Source organism: Pipistrellus kuhlii, unplaced genomic scaffold (genome assembly GCF_014108245.1).
Source record: "Pipistrellus kuhlii isolate mPipKuh1 unplaced genomic scaffold, mPipKuh1.p scaffold_m20_p_8, whole genome shotgun sequence".
NCBI classification, from domain to species: Eukaryota; Metazoa; Chordata; class Mammalia; order Chiroptera; family Vespertilionidae; genus Pipistrellus; species Pipistrellus kuhlii.
The window spans coordinates 33,180,468-33,200,869 of NW_023425584.1; the positions used below are offsets into that span (position 1 = coordinate 33,180,468).

The 20,402-nt window shown below is 39.7% G+C and overlaps 1 protein-coding gene across 8 annotated transcripts in view; it reads left to right on the forward strand.

Annotated features, from left to right (window-relative positions):
• SMURF1 (SMAD specific E3 ubiquitin protein ligase 1) overlaps positions 1 to 20,402 on the forward strand; it is a 77,877-nt gene that overhangs the window by 7,446 nt on the left and 50,029 nt on the right. The window contains exon 1 of one of the 8 annotated variants that reach the window (XM_045576949.1): positions 800 to 866. The exons of the other annotated variants lie outside the window; for them this stretch is intronic. Within the exon in view, the coding sequence (XP_045432905.1) occupies positions 815 to 866 (52 nt within the window). The 5' untranslated portion in view covers positions 800 to 814. Of the gene's footprint in view, positions 1 to 799; positions 867 to 20,402 lie in introns of those variants that run through there. 8 annotated transcript variants of the gene reach the window in all.

Below are 20,402 nucleotides of genomic sequence, written 5' to 3' on the forward strand. Positions count from 1 at the left end.
ATATGCAAAAACAAACTAGGGAAAACAATTTGCAATCTGTATGAAAATGAAAGTCTAGCTTCCTTAATATATAAAGAGCCTTCAAAATCAGTGAGAAAAATTCCAGTAACCTATTTGGCAAAGAATACAGATAATTCACAGAAAAGAATGAAAATGAATTTTAAATATGTAAAAAGACACAGCCCTATTCATACTAAATAAAATACCAATTAAAATTAAAGGCGAAACAGTTTTTCATCTAGCAGATTGGGAGAGACCAAAGAGTTTAAAAATATGTCATGATGACAAAGGTATAGAAAGCAGAAACTCACACTGTTGGTTGAGCAGTAACTTGATACAATAGAATAAGGAGGGCAGTTTGGTACTGTCTTATATAATAAAAGTCTAATAAGCAAATTGTCCCCTCAACCTGGAGTTCGACCAGGGGGTAGGGCCTGCTGGCCAATCACCTGTGGTCCCTCCCCCCCAATTGGCCCTCCACCTGCGACCAGTCACTATGACATGTACTGACCACTAGGGAGCAGATGCTCAATGCAGGAGTAGCCCCCTGGTGGTCAGTGTGCTCCCACAGCCAACCTCCCGAGGTCCCATTCCGCCCCGCCCCCGCCCCCCAGGCCAGCCAGCCTTCCCAATGGACAACCTCCCGAGGTTCCTTCCCCATGCCGGCCGCCCCCCACATGCACATAGGCCTCAATCGGGGCTGGCAGGCCAAGCTTCCAGGTCCCTCCCCCTGGCCTCAATTGCCTGCCAGGCTGAGAGACCCCACCCATGCACGAATTAGGGCACTGGGCCTCTAGTATCAAAGTAACCCTAAATGATTCTTTCCAGGTTCAGAAATCTGGTCCTCCTTAGACCTACTTTCTATGGTGAGGCCTTTGAAAGACTGGGGTCTTGATTCTGAATAATAGTGCTGGTTTATATCATTTATTTGGAATGTCATTTGGGGTTGGTTATCTCTTGCTTTTTCTATATCAGGCAGGTAATTTATTGCCTTTTCCCCTATTAGATCAGTGGGATAAAAATCCTAACTATTACTGGATTGTATTTTTACTTTTTTTTTTTTTTTACAAATTATAGATTTGAGAATTACTTGCTGCCTGTTTATACATGTCAGTATTATTAATGTCTCATATCTTATAGTTTCCAAAGAGTTCTATATATTTCCTCACTTGAGCCAAAATATCATGCCAAGTTGAAAAAGGTTTTGGGTTCTTTTTGCATGTGTTTTTATTTCTAGGTTAAAAAAACAAAACATGTTAGCATGCAGTTTTTTGTGTGTTTTTTTTTTAATTTAAAAACACTACTACACTATTTTTAAAATTCTACAGAAAAGAATACTTTCTTCCATCTTAAATGGATAATCATTTCATGTGCAGATAAAATACTCAGAAGCACATTTAATCCAACTGTAATAAATGTACATGCTTTCCCAAAAAATCAACAGTCATGTGCAGGAGAAGGCTCACATTTACTCATGGGACATCAATCGGACTCTTCTTAGGCTTTAGTGAGGGTAATTCACACATAAAATTAGACCAGCTTTCTGGGATAAGGTAGCTTTTTTTTCTCAATCATTATGGAAGGTTAGAAACATGACATTACTCCCCTCCCCCCCAACATGCCTAGTAGACACCTTAAACTTAACATGTCCAAGATGGTCTTCTTGATTCTCCCTCCCCAGAAAGCATCCTTCCCAGTCTTCCCCACTTCGTTAAATCTGCCCAGTTGCTCAAACCAAAAATTAAGACTTCATTGTCATTCATATCTAATTTAACCTCAAGTCCTGTCGTTTCTCCACCACAGCTTATCTGGACTATGTCTTCTCATTGCCCCCATTCTAGTTCAAGCTATAGTCATCTCTTTCTTCGACAGATGCTTGCCCTTTTTTATTTAAATGTTACTTGTAACCCAAACCACTTTGCTATAATATTATTTATTTCTCTATTACAAAAATGTTAAAAGGTTAATTATAAAAGTCTTCATTTTGGTGGTTCTAAAGCGGAGATACAAAGCGACTTGCTCACATTGCCCTTTCCCCTGGCTGCTGCAGCCCCTCGTGTTCACGGCCTCTGCCTTCAGCTCCCGGAGCAGTGTCAGGATGGCCAGATATGTCAGTAGCACGGAGCTTCCCAGGGTCTGACAACTTAGGGATGGCCAGTGACAAGTTTAATTTTGTACAATGGGGGAGAGAGATCGACAAACCAAACTGAAGACTTACTACCGGTATTTGAAAGAGTTGAGAGTTATATTCTCTTGTATGGGAACAGCACATTGGTTGCCTCTGGATAACTTGTGATTTTTATCACCCTCCTTAACCATTCCCCAAGATGCTCTGACCCTAATTACCCCATCTTAGTAAATGACATCATCAACCAGTCAGTTGCTTTTACAAAAAACATTGGGGTCTTCCTTGGTTCTCTTTTTCTCTCATTCTCTAGAAGTTGTCAGCTCTTACCTTATATACCATATCCTGAATTGTTTTCCTTCTCTCCATTTCCACTATTATCACCCTAGTCCTAGGCAATGTCACCTCTCACTGGGATGCCTGTGATAGTTATCTCCTAAATATTTTCCTGCTTCTGTTATTGAAATATCGATACATACAGAAAAAAAGGCACTGTACAGTTTGTTGATATTTCATGAACTGAACGTATCTTTGTAACTATATCACAGATCAATGATTTTTCAACTGGGAGCAGTTTTGCCTCCCAGGGGGCATTTGGCAATGTCTGGAGACATTTTTTATCATTACAACTGTGTGGGTGGTACTGGCATCTAGTGGGTAGAAGCCAGGGATGCCACTAAATATCCTATAATGCACACTCAGACCCTCACAACAAAGGATTATCCGGTCTAAACTGTCAGTAGTGCTGAAGAAACTGATCTAGATCAAGAAATAGAATGTTATTAGTACCTGAAATACCCCCACAAACTCCCTTCTCAGTTTCTACTCCCCACTCCCCAAAGATGATAATCTGCCCTGACATGCTTTTAAATTTCTTATTAATGGAATCATACAGCCTTCATTCCTTTGTGACTGGCTCCTTTTGCTCAACATTCTATTGTGAGATTTACCTATATTGTTGTGTTTGGTTGTTTATCATTCATCCTTTTTGCAGAATAGTATGCTATTATGTGGATGTACCATAATTTATCCCTTTACTGGATGATGGGCAATCGGGTAGTTTCAAGTTTTGGGTTGTTCTGAATGGTGCACTGTGAACATTCACATGTGTGTCTTGGTGGGATATGTGTGCATTTCCACTCGGTATATACTTAGTAATGGAAGTGCTGGGTCACAAAGCAGGCAGATGTTCAACTTTGACAAAACTGTCCAACACTTTACCAAAGTGGTTGTGCCAATGTGCATTGCATCAGTGGTGTGCAAGAGTTCCAGTGGCTCCATATCTTTGCCAAACTTGGTCTTTTCTTTTTCATTTTAACCTTTTTGGTGGGTGTGGCATGGTATCATTTTGTGATTTTGCTTCTGCTTTACTTTTCTCCTATCCATACTTTAAATGGCAGCCGTAGACATTGTTTATTAACTTTATTTTTTAGGTAGGGTGTAGCTTTGGTGTAAGCATTATAATGCTTTTTCCTCTCCCAGAACATATTGTAATTTCCAGCTCCCTTCTAGGCAATACTGCCCTGTTGAGAATGAATGGTCTGCCCTGGTATATGTCAGAGTCACCCAGGAGGCTTGTTGAAACTCATGCTGGCACTCCCCAGGCACTAGCATATACCTTTATGTAAAAAAAAATCTAGGTCTGTATTTGGGCGTTATATTAAAAAGGGTTAAAAAGAATTTTAGTCAAAACGTTAATAACTAGTTTCTAATTTATTATGTAATATTTTGTCTACATACCAGGTTTTCCTGAAATCTCCTGTGTAGATTCAGATTTATTTTCAAATAACTAGTACTGTTATTAAAATAATATGACAAAGTTATACAGACTACTATATTACAAACTTAAATTCCATGTATTTAGTCCAAAAAGAAATAGATGCATACTTTTCACACACCATGTGAGTTTTATCTATTTAATTTTTATTATTTTAAAAACAATTGTTATTAGTTATGCTTTTGTGTGCTTTTTTAATTGACGTATCTTTGACATATAACATTATATTAATTTCAGGTGTACAGCATAATGATTTGATATTTGTATGCATTGTGATATGATCACCACAATGTCTGATTAACATCTATCACATTACTTAGTTTTAAAAAACTTTTTTCCTTGTGATGAAAACTTTTTTTAATCCTCACTTGAGGACATACTTAGAGGAATGGAGGGAGGGAGGGAGGGAGGGAGGGAGGGAGGGAGGGAGGGAGGGAGGGAGAGAGAGAGAGAGAGAGAGAGAGAGAGAGAGAGAGAGAGAGAGAGAGATAAGTTGGCTTCCCTATGTGCACACCTGGGGTTTGAACCTGCAATCCAGGGGTGACCAGGAATCTAATCTTTTGGTGCACAGGATGATCAATGCTCAGCCAACTAAGCCACTCCGGCTGGGCTTGAGATGAGAACTTTTGAGATGTACTTCAACAATTTTCAAATATGCAATATATTTTTAACTTTTAATTTTGAAGTAATTATAGATTCACAGGAAGTTGCAAAGAAATGTACAGAGAGGTCCTGTGCCCTTCACTTACCCTCCCCCGTTGTTAACATTGTGCAAAACTATGGTATAATATCAAAACCCGGCTGGACAATCAACATTGGTGCAGTTGACAGGGTTTATTCAGATTTCACCAGTTACGTGTGTATGGCAAGAAGCTGGTCTCCCTTCATTTCACAGTGCTGTGACCTCAGAGCCCTTCCTGGCTCTTCCCTGTGTGTTCAAAAGGTCACTACGGGCAGCTCCCGTGGCTCTCTGCTTCTAGCTCTAACCAGAAAGGCTGTAAGGCCACTTCTTGAACAGCTCACTCTTGGAGTAGGAGTCCTGGAGCTGAATCCTCTCGTCTGGTTGACCTAATTTGGGTCATGTGTGCATCTCTGAACCAAACACTGTGGCTAGGATGAAGGGAGGTACTGGTTGAGCAGTTAAGGTCCATCACGGAATCTAGCAATGGTGTTAGTATTACCCAACAAAGGCCTGAGCCTTTGAAGGAATAGGAAAAATGGGTGTTAGGAAGGCAGCTAACAAATAAGTAGACAATACCGTTTTTGTTGTTGTTGTTTTTAAAGTATAATGATAGTTTTGTATATGCTGAGTGTAAGAATGGTAAAGCTACTGTTTAATCAACTTCTGAAAAGTAGTACCTTCTTTGTAGTAGTATGAAACAAAAGATGCATTTTTGTAAAAGTGCCAAACATTTTTGCCAAGAGTTAGGAGTGGTGTCTTTATATGTAAACTAACCCCAACAAATTTCGTTGTCAACTTGTATTATAGAATGTTTCTAGATTGTTGTATAGTGTGTGTGTTTTTTTATTTGGGATTATTTCAATACTAAGATTTAAACAGAAATTCAGATTGGGGAATGAATTCTTACATCATTTCTCTAAAGATAATAAGGTATTTTAAGGAAGAAACATTCATGTTAATTGTTTGTAAATTGAATTCAGATTGTGTAGAAAGAGAAAAAATGGTTTTATGCAAGTATATAATTTTTTAGTAGATAGATGATCACCAACTCTTACCTATGCTAAAGGCTTTCTATATATTTATGAATCTGTTCTTGATGTTTGGAGCTCTGTATTTTCGCTCCTATATTCATTTTATAAAATGTGCTTTTAGGATGCTTGGCTGACCTTTGAACCCATGCTTCAAGAAATTATTGGCCCTCTCAGGCCCCAAAGCTCTTCCCTCCATAAAGTCAGTGAGCAGAGGGAAAAAGTTGGGATGGAGCCAGTCTGTGCCTTTAGACAAGTGACCTCACCTCTTAGTCTCCTGAGCTATAAAAATGGGTAAAATTAGTGTTGTGGATATTAAATGAAATAATCCACATGCAGTATCTGGTACATAGTCAGTGTTCAATACATGTTAGCTATTATTAACATTTTCATATTTCAGGTAATCTAAGTTGGCTTTGATTGAAAGTCATACCACTAAACATGAAACACCAATAATTACAGTATAACATATGATTCGTTTGAAGGTTTCAGAGATGTTAACATATCAAAAAATGTGTCCAAGAATCAGTGGTATTTGGTATTACGGCCGTCTCTGACTTCAAAGTCCTGGAAATTGTTTGCATACTCACAGAATAATGCCATCTGTCTTCAGTTTATACATAACACAGTGTGAACTAAAATTTCTTTTCATTTTTGTTGTCCTAAGCTCACGTTGGATTTGGTCTCATATGTTGCGATATAGGCAATGTAATAATTACTGATTCCCCACATAGATTTAATAATGGATTATGTAAGACACTGATAGGCTTGGCAACTTAGGTTATTTGCTTTACCTCAGTGATTTGGGGGTGGGGGGGATTGAGATACAGTTTGGGAAATCACTAATATTGGTTGAGTAAACCTGTCTGGAAGCTAAAAGCAGGCTCAATGATAGTGCCGATGACCTTTCAGAAGAGCCCAAGTTGTTATCAGGAAACCTGATAAGGAAAATGCTTTTCATATACCCAAACACGTTCAGTTTAGAAAGCATAATACTTATATTTGAAAGCAATGTGTGGTAGTTGATTTTCTGCTAAAACATAAATGTGGACAGTGTATTGTAGCTTTTGAGACATACTCACAGGCTATTTATGTACCCACTTGGTGTAGTAAAATGTTGGCTGTATAATATGCTTAGCATAAATTTAGAAATAAAACCTGTGAGGATATCCCATAACCTTGATAGAGCGCTACTTCTCTTGGAGCCTGGTATTTAGAATACTGTGAATGGGATATTATGAGCCTGGGTTTTCTTTTTTTAGTCCTGTTCTTTATATTAAAATTGAAATGAATTATGGAAGTCTTTCTAGAGACTTGACCTGTTACTTATTGCATAATTTATGGCTTACTTCACACGCTGACTGTCAGCAGGATTCCACTTGTTGAAGACAACCGCATGAATGGAACAGCTATGCGGCTGGGTTGTCTTGTCATGAGCTCCAGAGCTGTCCCCTGGCACATCTGGCAAGTGCAGCACTTAAACGTAATTTGACGGTGTTGATTGTGAGTTTGGAAAAGACTCTCTCAGAGCATTCCATATTCTAATGCATTCTGAACAGCAGTGTTGTTTTTCTTTTTGGAAACCCAGGAGGGTTTATTTGCTGTATTTTGTATAGGGTTCAGCTTAGCAGAACAAAAATATATACTTTCAGGAAAGGAGTTTCACTTTAGAAAGTGGTTGCTAAATTGAATTAACAGTAAAATAACTTCCAGAAGGAGTCATTTTTATCAATTTTAGTACTCTTCTCATTACCTGCTTAGTAGTGACAGACAGAGCCAGCCAAGATCACTCAGCAGGCTTTACAAAAGGATTATATGATGGCACTGCTACTCCAGGTGTCTAATTTCATACAGGAGGAGACGAGGATTTGGAGTTTCTTATATTAGAATAGGTTGGACTTTATTCAGAAAAACAAACAAACACTTCATTAATTTGAAGTGTGTACATCATAGCCTAGAAAATGTTTTAGTTTTAAAATAGATCATGCATGCTTATGCTATGAAAGGATACCCATTAAAAATGTCTCCCTTTCTCCCTGTCCCTTGTCAACCAACTTGCCTCCACAGAGGAAACTATTATTGCCACAGTGTTATTAGTTTCTCCTGTATTCTTCCAGAGGTTCTCTGTTCCCTTTTCCGCTCTTTCACATCGTGATAGCGTACTGTGTGCAAACAATCAGGGATTGCTTCATTTTTGTATCTCCAGAGCTGCCTTTGTGGCAATCATCCCTGCTCAGTGACTAGGTCTCATTTCCCAGCTGCTTTGCCGTTAGGTGGGACCATGATTGGTTATGGCCAGGAACTGTGAGAAGTGACTTGCCCCACTTTGGGGCTAGAGTAGTAAGAGCCTGCAGCTCTGCCATGGAGCACCCTGAACTGGGTATCAGAGGGTGGCACCGCTATCAGCCAGAGTCCCTGACTGCATAAGTGGACCAGAGGGTCCCCTTAGGCCCCGGCCTGCCCCCCCAGGCCCAACCTGTGTTGGATGTGCCATGTTAGCGAGGAATAAACCTCTGAGAGGTTCATGTGTTTCTGCATCATATCAGCCTCTCCTGATTGATGTAATGTATTTCTTTCGATAGGTGTGAAATGCATGACACTTTAAAGGAACTCAGTTCAAAAGGCCTGATAGTTTGTTAAAGAACAAAAAGGTTTCTAGTTAGAGAATAATCATTTTAATTAATTACCAGAGAAATACATTTTATCCCAGTTGTGTTACTATACAAATGGAGCATATCTATCTCTCTAGTTTCTTCTTAAAATGTAACTATTGAAAAGTATAAAGAAAAAAGAAACACTTTGTTATTTTAATGGAGTGTGTTTCTTTATAGTTTATACTTTCTGCACTCGAATTTGTTAATAATTTTCTAAAATTATTTCTAAAGCAGGATAAGTGCCAAAGCCATACACACTGGCTCATCCAGTATTGAACAGGAGACTTAAAGATGAAAGGAATATTGCAAAATATAGTTGTCTCTCCTAGGACCTTAACAGTACAGGGAAGTAAGACATTCACTAAGCCAAGTGCCAAATTGAAAAGGCAGCTCCTCATAGGCCAGAGAAGTCTGGAGTGGAAGCCGAATCTGAAGGTCTGGAGAGACTCAGGTGGAGAGAGGGATCACATGGTAATAATGTAAAGGCAGAATGGCGCAAGAATGTGGCCTTTTTGAAAGTCAGACAGTGAAGTAAGGGATGCCAGGCAGGTAGAGGGAACAGAGGACACAGGCTGCAGGGGTGGGCTGAGGGTCTGTCTGGATAGCAGCGGGGAGATGTTAGATTCCACCAAGAAGTGAGATGGTGAATTCTCGTTTGTGCAGAAGGGGTTCTTTTGTACTCTGAGGGCAGCAGCACAGCAGCCAGCAAATGGAGTGGCATAATGGCCAAGAGCCTGGACGCGGGGGCCTGGGTTCCAATCCTGGCTTCACTACCTTCTAGCCGTGGCAAGTGCTGGGAAGGGTGTGCAGGTCAGTGGGCAGAGAAGCTAGTTGTGATGTCTACTGCGATACTATTTGGAAAGGAACTTGGTAACAGTGAAAACCCTCTAATGAGGGAATCAATTAGGCCCCTTCACTAAGTAGTAAGTGTTACTGTGTTTATGCAAATGATGAATGGTAGTCTTTCTAGGGTGCTTTACAAGGAATCCTTTATTGGGGCCAAGTTTAGACTAAATGGTCTTCAAGTTTCTTTTAACCAACATTTACTGAATAACTACTAAGTGGTAGGTTGTCTGGCAACTAGCGTATATCATGAAGTGGATAGAGACCAGAGGAACAAAGTATTGTTTACCTTGTCTGTGCATTGTTACAAAGTTAACATCAGATTCCCCATTTGACCCTTGACAAACCATTCCAACCAGAGGAGGTGAATGTGTCTGTAAAGCAAGTTACGTATTGTTTTAAGTACCAAACGATTTTGGACATCGGGCATTCTGGGGAAGTTTACTTAGCCCTTCCTTCATTGTACGAGCTTAATATCTTGCTGGTTGATTGCAACATGCTTACTTGAAACCGTCTTAGAAGTTCCGATTGAAACCCAGCTGCCACTTCTCCAGTCTTGATGGTTGTGTAGTGCATTTTTTGACCCCAGGCCTACTTCCATTGACAGTAATATTTAAAGTCTTCCTGTGGTTAAAGGAGGCCAGATGTAAAGCGCACACCAGGGTACTGCGCAGGGTGGGGAGGCAGGAGTCATGGAAGGTCCCATGCTGTTGTCTTCCCTGAGCCCTGCCCTGGGTCACTCATGAAGGCTGCGCAATCTTCACACCAAAGTTTGGAGTCTTTCCAAAAATATTTTAGAATGAGAATCTGCCAGGTGCTAGCTTTAAAGCTTCGGTGCTGGGACATAATTGGTTGGAGTGCCCCTTCTGTCCTTTGGCCTTTATAAATGGAAACGGGGTCAGGTATGCAAGCGCCACACTGCAGATAAACACCTTGGTTAGAGTATGGGTTTTAGAGCACAGCTGACCTGGGTTTCCGTTCCAGCTCTGCTGCTAAGGAGCTGGGTGACTTTAGACAATAAACATAAAGATATTTGTCAATGGCTGACGCTCTTCCTCCTTGCCAAGGCAGGCACTATACTAAGTACTTTTTATGAATTATCATATTTCCTCCTGTCAATCCACTTACGAGGTAAGGACTGTTCTTTGTTCCCATTCCCAGGACAGTGGAATCAGCTGACCCAGTTCCACCACATACCAGTAGCCTTGGGCAAATCACACATTTCATCTTTAAGCCTCAGAAAATACCGATGTCATAAGATTGTTGCAATGAATAAGTGAAGTCACGTGGCAGCCGGCTGTTGGCCAGCATTTGCGACGGGCTGGCTTGTCTAAGGCTCCTCATGGTTAACTGTTTTGTGAAGTTACTCTGTTTCTTCTTTTATAAATTGGTGTAAACATTGTTTCTGAATCTAGTTCTTTTCTTCTTTGTCTCCAAAATAAAGTGTGCATTAAACATCATTCAGTTAGAGTTTTCCTGTTCAGTCAGCCATCCCAGAGAGCACTCACATGGATTGTTACACGGATAAGGGGAACTGGCACTGGCATGTACCGAGGATGAAAGAAAATATGTGTTCTCTCCAAATTTCCACCACTGCTTACCAACCTAGTATTTATTTTATTGCTACTTCCTACTTGACCTATTGATAATTGTCAAAAAATGTTTTGAGTAATCTGTGCCTTATTATTTATAACATATATATTACTGAAATGTTACTCAATAATTATGGTTCCACTAAAAAATTAAAATAAATGTTGGTGACTTCCAGGAGTTTGAGAATTCTGTTTAGTCTTCCCTGTGCTGTTATTTTTCTTTGGTTTGGTCTTCAGGCCTGGTCACCACCCTTTCTCTGAAATAAACTTTACATTCTAGTGTCATGAAGTTGGTGGTCACTTTGAGATAGAGCATTTTGTGGTGTTATTTAATCAGCCTTTAAACTCATGAATCAAGTTTAGGAGAGAATTTGCTAGTATAGATCATTGTTGACTTGGAGACATTTTAAGCAATACCCAAACACAGCCCTAGTGGTTATTCAAAATACACAGAGAAATGATGTGAAATTATAATGATGTAAAAAAAAAAAAGTATGGTTGATATCAGTGTGATTGAGTCAGTTTTCTTAGTAGTGCAGGGCCAAGGACATGAACATTTCAGAAATATTAAAAACAGGCCACTCTACAGAAGTGGCTTTCCTTGTCCTAATAGCATCAAGCAGCTCGGGAGGCGGCCCTGTGAAGGGAACGTGCACAGCGGCACCGGCCAGGAGACTGCTCCCCTCCCTACTCCCCATTCCCACGGGAGCACGACCGTTGGGAGCTCATTTGAACAATAGTTTTCCCCTGAAGTTTGAGGAGCTTGGTCTTGGGTGTGGTGCTTCCCTCTACCATTTGTATAGTTTCCAGCCTGCTATGATTTTATCTCTCAGCAATGTTCTAGGAGGTTTAGGGAAAATGCGAAACTGCCAAACCGCCTATCAAACTGAGTTTGAAAAAAGATCTCTTGGGAAAGGACAAGCTAAGTATTCTAAGTGGTCTACGATCCAAAGCATTTCCTGGGCTGAGTGTTTATCAAGGCTGGGCTTGACTTCCAAATGGAGCTGGAGGAGAATCTGGGACTGTTTCCCAGCTGATTGGGGGTGGGGAGTGGAGGAGGGAGCTGGTCTGGGAGAAAGGAGAAAATCTCACTCTCTCTTTATCTTTTACACAGTTTTCTGATGAAATCTGTCTATAGATATGGCTTGCAAAATAGAACCATTTTGGAGTATGAAGTGGGAGAGACTGTTAGATATTTTTTAAAATTATATGTAGTATTTTAATTATATTTTGGGAGTGGAACATTGGGTCAGATTAATTTTTTAATGGATCAGTCTTATTCTTCAATAAATGCAGAGAAAAGATCATACCTCCCCATTAATTGTCATTAATCTCACATCACACTAGTGTTTTTTGCTGTGCCTGTTATCATTCTCAGAGTTCAAGGTCTAAATTGACATATTTTGGAATAGTGAGGTGATGAGGAAGTAGAAGTGGTAAGTATAGGATTTTTTCCTTCCTGTCTGACTCAGTGTTAGAGAACTCTTTTTAGATAATATGTTGATTTCGATTCCTCCATGCCAGATTATAGCATTATAAACAATCTGGTATAGAGACTAGTTCTTGCTCTTTTAATAGAAATCTTATAAAGAAACCCTAAATCCCCTAGTTCACTGTTTCTTTGCCTAACCGTTTTTTAGTCACTACTCCTTTATTGAGAAGTGAGATGGTGGTGATACCAGAAGGAAATTCCTTTGGCCTGAATAGTGCCAGCTTCACTTCCTTTAATGATGACAGGTTTATGTGAATTTTAAAGTTGTCCTCACTACCCCTTCTCCTCCTTTCCCCAACCCCATCCCGCCCCATAATGTGCTGCTTTGTGTGAGTTCCCTAGCAGAAGAGGCTGGCATTGGTGGTGAAATACCTCTGTCTAAATTAAGATTCTTTTCTGAGGTTTCAGAGACTACTTCCTGAAATTAAGCCCCAGACTGCAGACGCGCAGCCTTTCCAGGTTTGTTCCTTTTTTCTGCTCTAGAAATAAAGGTGATGGGACAGGATGGACTGGCTCTCACCCCAGTTGCTTCCGAAGGTTCTGCCCTGGTAACCAGAATCACTAGCAGCTTCTGTAACGAATTTAAGGGTGATGGGGGTAAATCTGGTGGTGATCTGACAGAAATGGCAAACCATCACTAATCTGAGAGACTGTGGGTGAAACAAGCACTTGGGATTGTATTGTAAGTTGAAGGTCGTCATGGATAAGGACTTCTTTATCTGGCACCTGTTAATGTACCTGGAACCTAGTGAACCATGAGTGAAACCAGTACATTTCATTGTGGAGGGTAACAGTACAGTCGAAGATCTTCAGAGTCAAGAGAAAGAGTTGAAAATGGGCTGTTGGACTATAATCATGGAGGTTTTACCCAATCTACCTCTCTCCTTGAATCGATAAGGTTATTTGAAGGCTTTTTTCAATATGGAGACAGGAGAGATGAGAAGTGCGATGAGGAAGGGGCAGGAGCCCAGGCCCTCGGCCTGTCGGGCGTCAGGTGTCCTGAGGACTGCTCGCAGTATATCGTTGAGGATTGTTTGCATCTGTAGTCAGAAGGGCTATTGGCCTGTGATGTCTGCTATGTTATTGGGGTGATAGTGGCCTCACAGAATGAGTTAGGAAATGTTCCATCCTCGTCTATTTTTGGAAGCTTGTATGAAGGTTGGTGTTAATTTTTTTTTTTAATGTTTGTAAAACTCAACAGTAAAGCCATCTGGTCCTGGGGTTTTTGTTTTGGAAATGTTTAATTACTGAATCCATCCCTTTGTTATAGGTCTATTCAGATGCCCTGTTTCTTGAGTCAGTTTTGATGATTTATGTGTTTTTAAGAATTTTTTCTTTTCACCTAGATTATATAATTTGTTAGCATACAGTTATTCATAATATTGTCTTACACTTCTTTTTATTTCTGTAAGATTGGTACAAACAATTTCATTTCATTCCTTTTTTGTGTGTGTGTTCTTGTCATTTCTTTTTCTTGGTCATTCTAACTAAAAATTTATAAGTTTTGTTGATCTTTTCAAAGAACCAACTTTTGGTTTTGTTGACTCTGTTTTATTCTCTATTTCTCCTCTCTTTGCTCTTAATTTTTATTACCGTATTTCCTTCTGTCTGACTTGGACTTAATTTGCTCTTGTTTTTCTAGTTCCTTTAGAGGGAATGTTATGTTGTTGACTTGAGATATTTCTTTCTTTTTCTTTTCTTTTTTTTCAGTGTAGGCATTTACAGCTATAAATTTCTCTCTTTACATTGCTTTTGCTGCATCTCCATACATTTTGAGATGTTGTGTTTTTATTTTCATTAATCTCTAAATATTTTCTAATTTACTTTATTTTTTTCTTGACCCATTGAGGTTTTTTTACGTATGTTGTTTAATTTCAACATATTTGGAAATCCAGATTTCTTTCTGCTATTGATAGCCATTTTCCTTCCACTGTGGTCAGAGGAGATACTTTGAATAATTTTAATCTTTTAAAATTTAATTGAGTCTTGTTTTATTGGCCTAATATGTAGTCTGTCCTTGAATGTACTTGAGAAAATGTGTTTTCTGCTATTGTTAGATGGAATGTTCTGTATACATCTATTAGATTGAATTGGTATAGTATTAATTTTTCTGTTTCCTTGTTAATTTTCTGTCTAGCTGTTCTATTCATTATTGAAAGTGAGGTAATAATGCCTCCAACTATTAGTGCAGAACTATCTATTTCTCCCTATAATTCTGTCATTTTTTTTTCTTCATGTTGTTGGGTGCATATAATTATTATATCTTCTTGATGAATTGACTCTTTTATTATTCTATAAGGTCTTTCTTTGGCCCTTGTAATGATTTTTTTTTTTTTGTCTTGAAGTTTATTTTGTCTGATATCAACATAGCCAATCCAGCTGTCTTTGGTTACTGTTAGTGTGGAATATCTGTTTCAATACTTTCACTTTCAGCTTATTTATTTGGGTCTAAAATCAGTCCCTTTTAGACAGCATAATATTGGGTCATATTTCGTTATCCATTCTGTCCATCAATGCCTTTAATTGAAGAGTTTAACATATTTACATTTATGTACTTGCTGATAAAGACTTTTACCATTTTGATATTTGCTTTCTATATGTTTTATGCCCTTCTTTTGTTACTTTATTCTTCTATTACTGCTTTGTTTGCATTAAATCAACCAGCCCTCTTTGGTGGACATGTAGGCTTGTTGCCAGTCTTGCATTTTTACACCTGATCCTTCAGTGAATATCTTTGAAGATGTGTTACTTTACACATCTGCAAGCATATCTGAAGGTAAATTTCTACAACTGGAAATCCAGCTGCAGCTGGGATGATGCTGACAGAAAAGGAAACCAGGAAGGAAGCCCCTTTCCTCTCCTCTCCTCTTTCAGCCTCTCTAGGACTTCCCATTGGTGAAAGGAAACAGGAAGCCACCCAGCATGAGGATTGGGAAATGCAGTGTGCAGAGCTCTAGCCTCAAATCACAGAGTAGAGCAGGTGGGCGAGGGAAAAACAGAACAAGGGGAAATAAATGCACATAAGAAATTATATTTCCTTAAACTCTTATTTTCAAATGTACAGTCTTATTTTCAGTGTCTTAAAATTTACTTAAGTTAACTTCTTAGTATCATATTAGGAGAAATCAACCTCTTCTGAATTATAGGTCACATAACAAATTGTTAATCTTGTAGATTCTGAATCCCATTCAACGTTCTTACTAACCTTCTCTCTGGATTTAAGGTGTACATATTACTTTGGGCTTGCAGTTGTGTCTTTAGTGACTGAGTTGGGGGAGAAAATGGCTCTGGAAAGTGCTGTCATCTAATAGGCAATGCTTCTGTGTCCTTTCAAATCTTGGATGAGTAAGAATGCCATCAGCTCCTGCATTTCTTTTTTGGACAACCAGCGTATTTCAAGTATTTCAAGTCTTAGCCATATCTTACCTTCCGTTCCCCCCATAGTTCCTATTATTCTACCCCTATCAAATAGCATGCCTAAAATGAGGTGATTTATTGTATATTTTGGCATTTATAGAACAATAGAAATATCTCTTGGAATTGAAAAAAAAAGTTTTATTTGGTGGGTATATTCTAGAATGGCCATATTTTCTGCTTCTGCCTAGAACAATTCTGTTTTAAGCCTGTTATCCTGGAATAATTAATAATAGTACCCTTTCTTTTTCTAAAATGTGCCCTGGTTTGGCTAGTATGATCACTTGATATAAAACTTACTGTCTGACTATTCAAGCCATCTTCTCTGGTATAGTTCTATTCTTGGAATTTCCAAAACTTAATCTCTCAGATGTTTAGCAGTGTCGGGTGTCACCACATGAGGAAGTTGTACAGAGGGAGGCTAAAGTCTGGAGTTGGGGTTGGCAAAGGGGCCTGCGACTGAAGGCAGATGTAGATACATAGACATAACATATACAGAATCTTCAACATCCGTGCTTTCACAGGATGTGTGTACTCGTACCTCCAATCACATGCACATCTCTAAAGACTTTTTCCTATTAAGTATGATTATCCTTTATTAAATGAATGATTCTTTTCAAGATGAGAGATCCTATCAATCTTTTTAAAATTAAAAGTCTTGAGTGCAAGGGCGTAACAGGGAATGCCTGGTTAAGTCTCCACACAGCAACAATGGCCAAGTGTTCTGGTTGTGAGCAGGATGTGAGCTTCATTATGATTTCATTAAGTCAGCTCTGTTAGTGCCTTCCACTGCTTTCAAGGGGTTTTCTTAAATGTTTGCGTGATTGGAGATGTCTGTTATAATTTTTTAAAAGAATTTTTTATTTTTATTAATTTCAGAGAGGAAGAAAGAGGGAGAGAGATAGAAACATTAATGATGAGAGAGAATCATTGATCAGCTGCCTCCTGCATACCTCCTACTGGGGATCTAGCCCTCAACCTAGGCATATGCCTCTACCTGAATCGAACCCAGGACCCTTCAATCTGCAGGCTGATGCTCTATTCTCTAAGAAGAATGAATTTTAAAAGCATTCTCACATAGGCAAATTAGGTTAACAACTGCACTTTTCATTCTTTTGGCACTCTTGGGATATTTGTCAGTTATTTTCTGGGTCAGGTGTGCATAAATGCAAATAAGCCTGCTATTGACGTGAACAATAAAATGTCTCACCACATTAATGTTGTTACTCAAAAGAACAAGTGTGATTTTGTTAAGGGTAACAACCTCTTTCCTATGGGAATCCTGTTTGATGCTACTTTGGAAGTGGCTTTGGGAAAGCTGAGTCCAGGTTAATGCCTTGCTTCCTATAACTAACTGCATGCTGTTTGGCACTGGGCAGCCCTGCAAATAGGACCTGAAGGCCATTTCCAGTGGGGACTGTTGGAGGTTGCTGCCAGCTTTCTCTGTGTCTGAGAATAGTTGTTTTCCTGTTGTTAGTTGTGTTGGGTACAAAGGGATTTCCAGGAATCAACCTAATGAGGCAGGATCATAGGAAGCAAGTCCAATCAGAAGAATCTCCATGTAGGTGTTATATTTTTTAAGTGATACTGTAGCTTTCTGAAAAGAATATTCTTTGAGATGTTCTCGTTGTTGAAGGTTTCTCATGGTGACAGGGAGTTAATGTGCCATGCGGTACAGGTGGATTGCATGTCCACCCCTCTTCCTACCGGTGTCTCCTTCTGTGTTTGATCTGCAGGGAGTGTGAGCAGTGAGATGTCTTTGTTCAAACTTGTTTCCTCTTCTCCCTTTCTTCAATCCTCATCCAAGCATATGTTTAAAGAGAGAAAGAGAGCTCGGCCAGTATGGCTCAGTGGTTGAGCGTCGACCTGTGAACCAGGAGGTCATGATTCGATTCCCGGTCAGGGCATATGTCCAAACTGGGGGCTCAGACCCCAGTGTGGGGCATGCAGGAGGCAGTTGATCAATGATTTTCTCTATCATTGAGGTTTCTGTTGCTCCCTTTCCCTTCCTCTCTGGACTTATTTAAAAAATATATATATATATTAAAGAGAGGAAGGGAAAGAAAGAAACATTGATGTGACAATTGTTTGTGTCCCATACTTGCCCCAAACCACGGTGTGTGCCCTAACTGGAATCAACTGCAACCTTTTGGTGTGCGGACAATACTCCAACCAACTGAGCCAACTGGCAAAACTCGTTTCTTTTGGTGACACAGTAAAAAGTTGTCACAGAATCTGCAGTATATAATTTCCACTTGGTTAATAATTGTAACTACATTTGGATTTCTTCCTACATTTCCACATTCACTTATCCAATGTGGGAAAAATGTGAGGAGCTATTTCATCTTCACTGCAGTGATGGGCAGGTAACTTAAAAATGCAAAGAGCTTCTTAGCTTTGATTTAATTCATAAAATCACTTGAGGAAACCAACTGAAGGAACAAACCAGATCACAGAAGGCAACATGATTCTTAAAGTGAGAGCTGGCCACCTGTCAGAGTTGCCGGCAGTTATTACCCTCGCTGCTGGCTCTCGTGGCAGCCAGAGTTTAGGCTTTTTCCTTGTGGTTCATGTGACCTTGTGTTCCCAGTATTTACCAAATGTCTTAAATAGTTTTCCAAAAAGTTTCCTTCTTTATTTCCCACAGTGTACGCACATTCAGACCATAAAAGGAACTATTGAGATAAATGTTAAAATTCCACAAATGATAGTGTCTCTTAATGATAGGTTTTTTAGATTACAGGGGGCCTAGATTTGTTTAATGGTAGGCTAATTTAAAAAAAAATCTTTAATATTCTCCAGTTTGCTTCCTTGGGATTGTCCATCTTGATAGTAAAGTCTTCAACTCCTCGATATCCTTAGCCTCAATAGACATTAATTGAGCAAATACTTCTTGAAATTACTTTTTTCTATACAGTGGAGAATTCCAAATAGAAGAAGGGAATTTAAATGTACTCAGTTTTCTAGAACCTTACATTGGGAACGGGGCGGTGGGGGGAAATATTAGCAGTTTATAATACATGCTCTACTGGAGGTAAACAGAATCACAGGAGTGTAGAGGGCAGGCAGATTCAGTCCATCTGAGCAGGTTTGAGGAAGGTTTGTGGAAGATGTGGCTTTTGAACTTGGCATTGCATTATTGAATCAGATAGACATATGGGTAATGGGTTGGCAGGATATTTTAAATAACGGAAGTAGCTTGAATGAAGGCTTAGAAGTAGAACAGCACTTGGCATTTATTGGGGAATGTGACCAATAACTTTGTTCGTGTGCTGGGATCACAGTCTTAGTTGGAAGATGAGTCTTAGCTTTAGTAAAAGCTGAGGTATTTATTGGAGCCCATCTGTGTGGTAAATGTCCTCTTGCCATTTAGACACCAACTATGACACAATAAAAATTTAACATATGATCAGAAATAAAAAATCTGTTATTATAAGGTGAAAAGCAAGAAGCAGTATGTATGGTAGTAAAGAATACAGATTTGGCCCTGACCAGCTTGGTTGGTTTGAGGTATCGTCTCACTTACCGAAGGGCGGCAGGTTTGATTCCCAGTCAGGGCACTTACCCAGGTTGTGGTTTCAATCCTTGGTCAGGGCGCATGTGTGTGACTCTGTGTGTGTGTGTGTGTGTGTGTGTGTGTGTGTGTGTGTAGGGGCAACTAATCAATGTTTCTCTCTCACATTGATCTCTCTCTCTAAAAATCAATCAAACTTTATTAAAGATTAAAAAAAAAAAAAGATTTGAACCTGGATTGCATGGGTTCAAATCTTGAATTGCTGTGTAACCTTAGGTAAATTACTCAATCTCACTGAGGCCTCAGTTGCCTCACATACAGCTTGGGGATAATACTACCTACCTACAGGTGTATTGCAAGGATTAAATGACTAATATGTAAGGTAATTATAACAGTGCCTGGCACAAAGGAGAGTGGTATATACATATATCAGTAATTAGTAGTAGTAGTTGCAGTAGTAGTAGTCCGTGGGTATTGTGTGTAATTTGATTTTCTCTGAGTTAGATTCATCTTTCTGTAAGTTGTACTAGAATTGTCTATGTAATGTTGCATTAGTAAAACCGTCGCAGCCCAGGCCTATAAGTGCATGAAAACTCTGATAGCAGAATTCTCATTTGAATAAAAATGTCTTTCTTTTTGAGAGCCTTTGTGCTTTGCATTGCAGCTGCTAGTTTTACTGACTGCTTCCTGGGACATAGGAGATTACAAAGGTTGGTTGGTTATGTAGCTTATCATTCATGTGTGTATGTGCATATATTGTAGGTTTTCAATGACTAGAAGGAACTGCCATATAATGGAATACATTGTGGCCCTTAAACACCTATATCTAGATCATAAAAGGCCTGTGGCTGTCACACCCTAATGCGGAATGACCAAACAACCAGTCACCAGGAGGTGCATGGAGCACCTCTCGCAGGCCAGGACTCGCGGCTCACATGGGGCTGGCAGGGCTGGTGCGGTGGAGGCGGGGCTCGAGGCTTGTGCAGGGCGGGTCTGGGGGCCTGCTGGCACAGCCTGTCTGGGTCTCGCATGATTTTGCGCACTGGGCCTCTAGTCTATATATTGAATATATAAAATTCTAATATGCAAAGTGTCCCTTCAGGAGTTTGACCAGGAGACTGGGAGTTTGATCACTCACTATGATGTGTGCTGACCACCAAGGGGTGGCAGCGAATGAAGGAAGGCCCCGGCCAGCAGCAGGAAGGCCCTGCTCAGCCCTGATCACTGGCCAGGCCTAGGGACCCTACCCATGCCCAAATTCGAACCGTGGGCCTCTAGTTT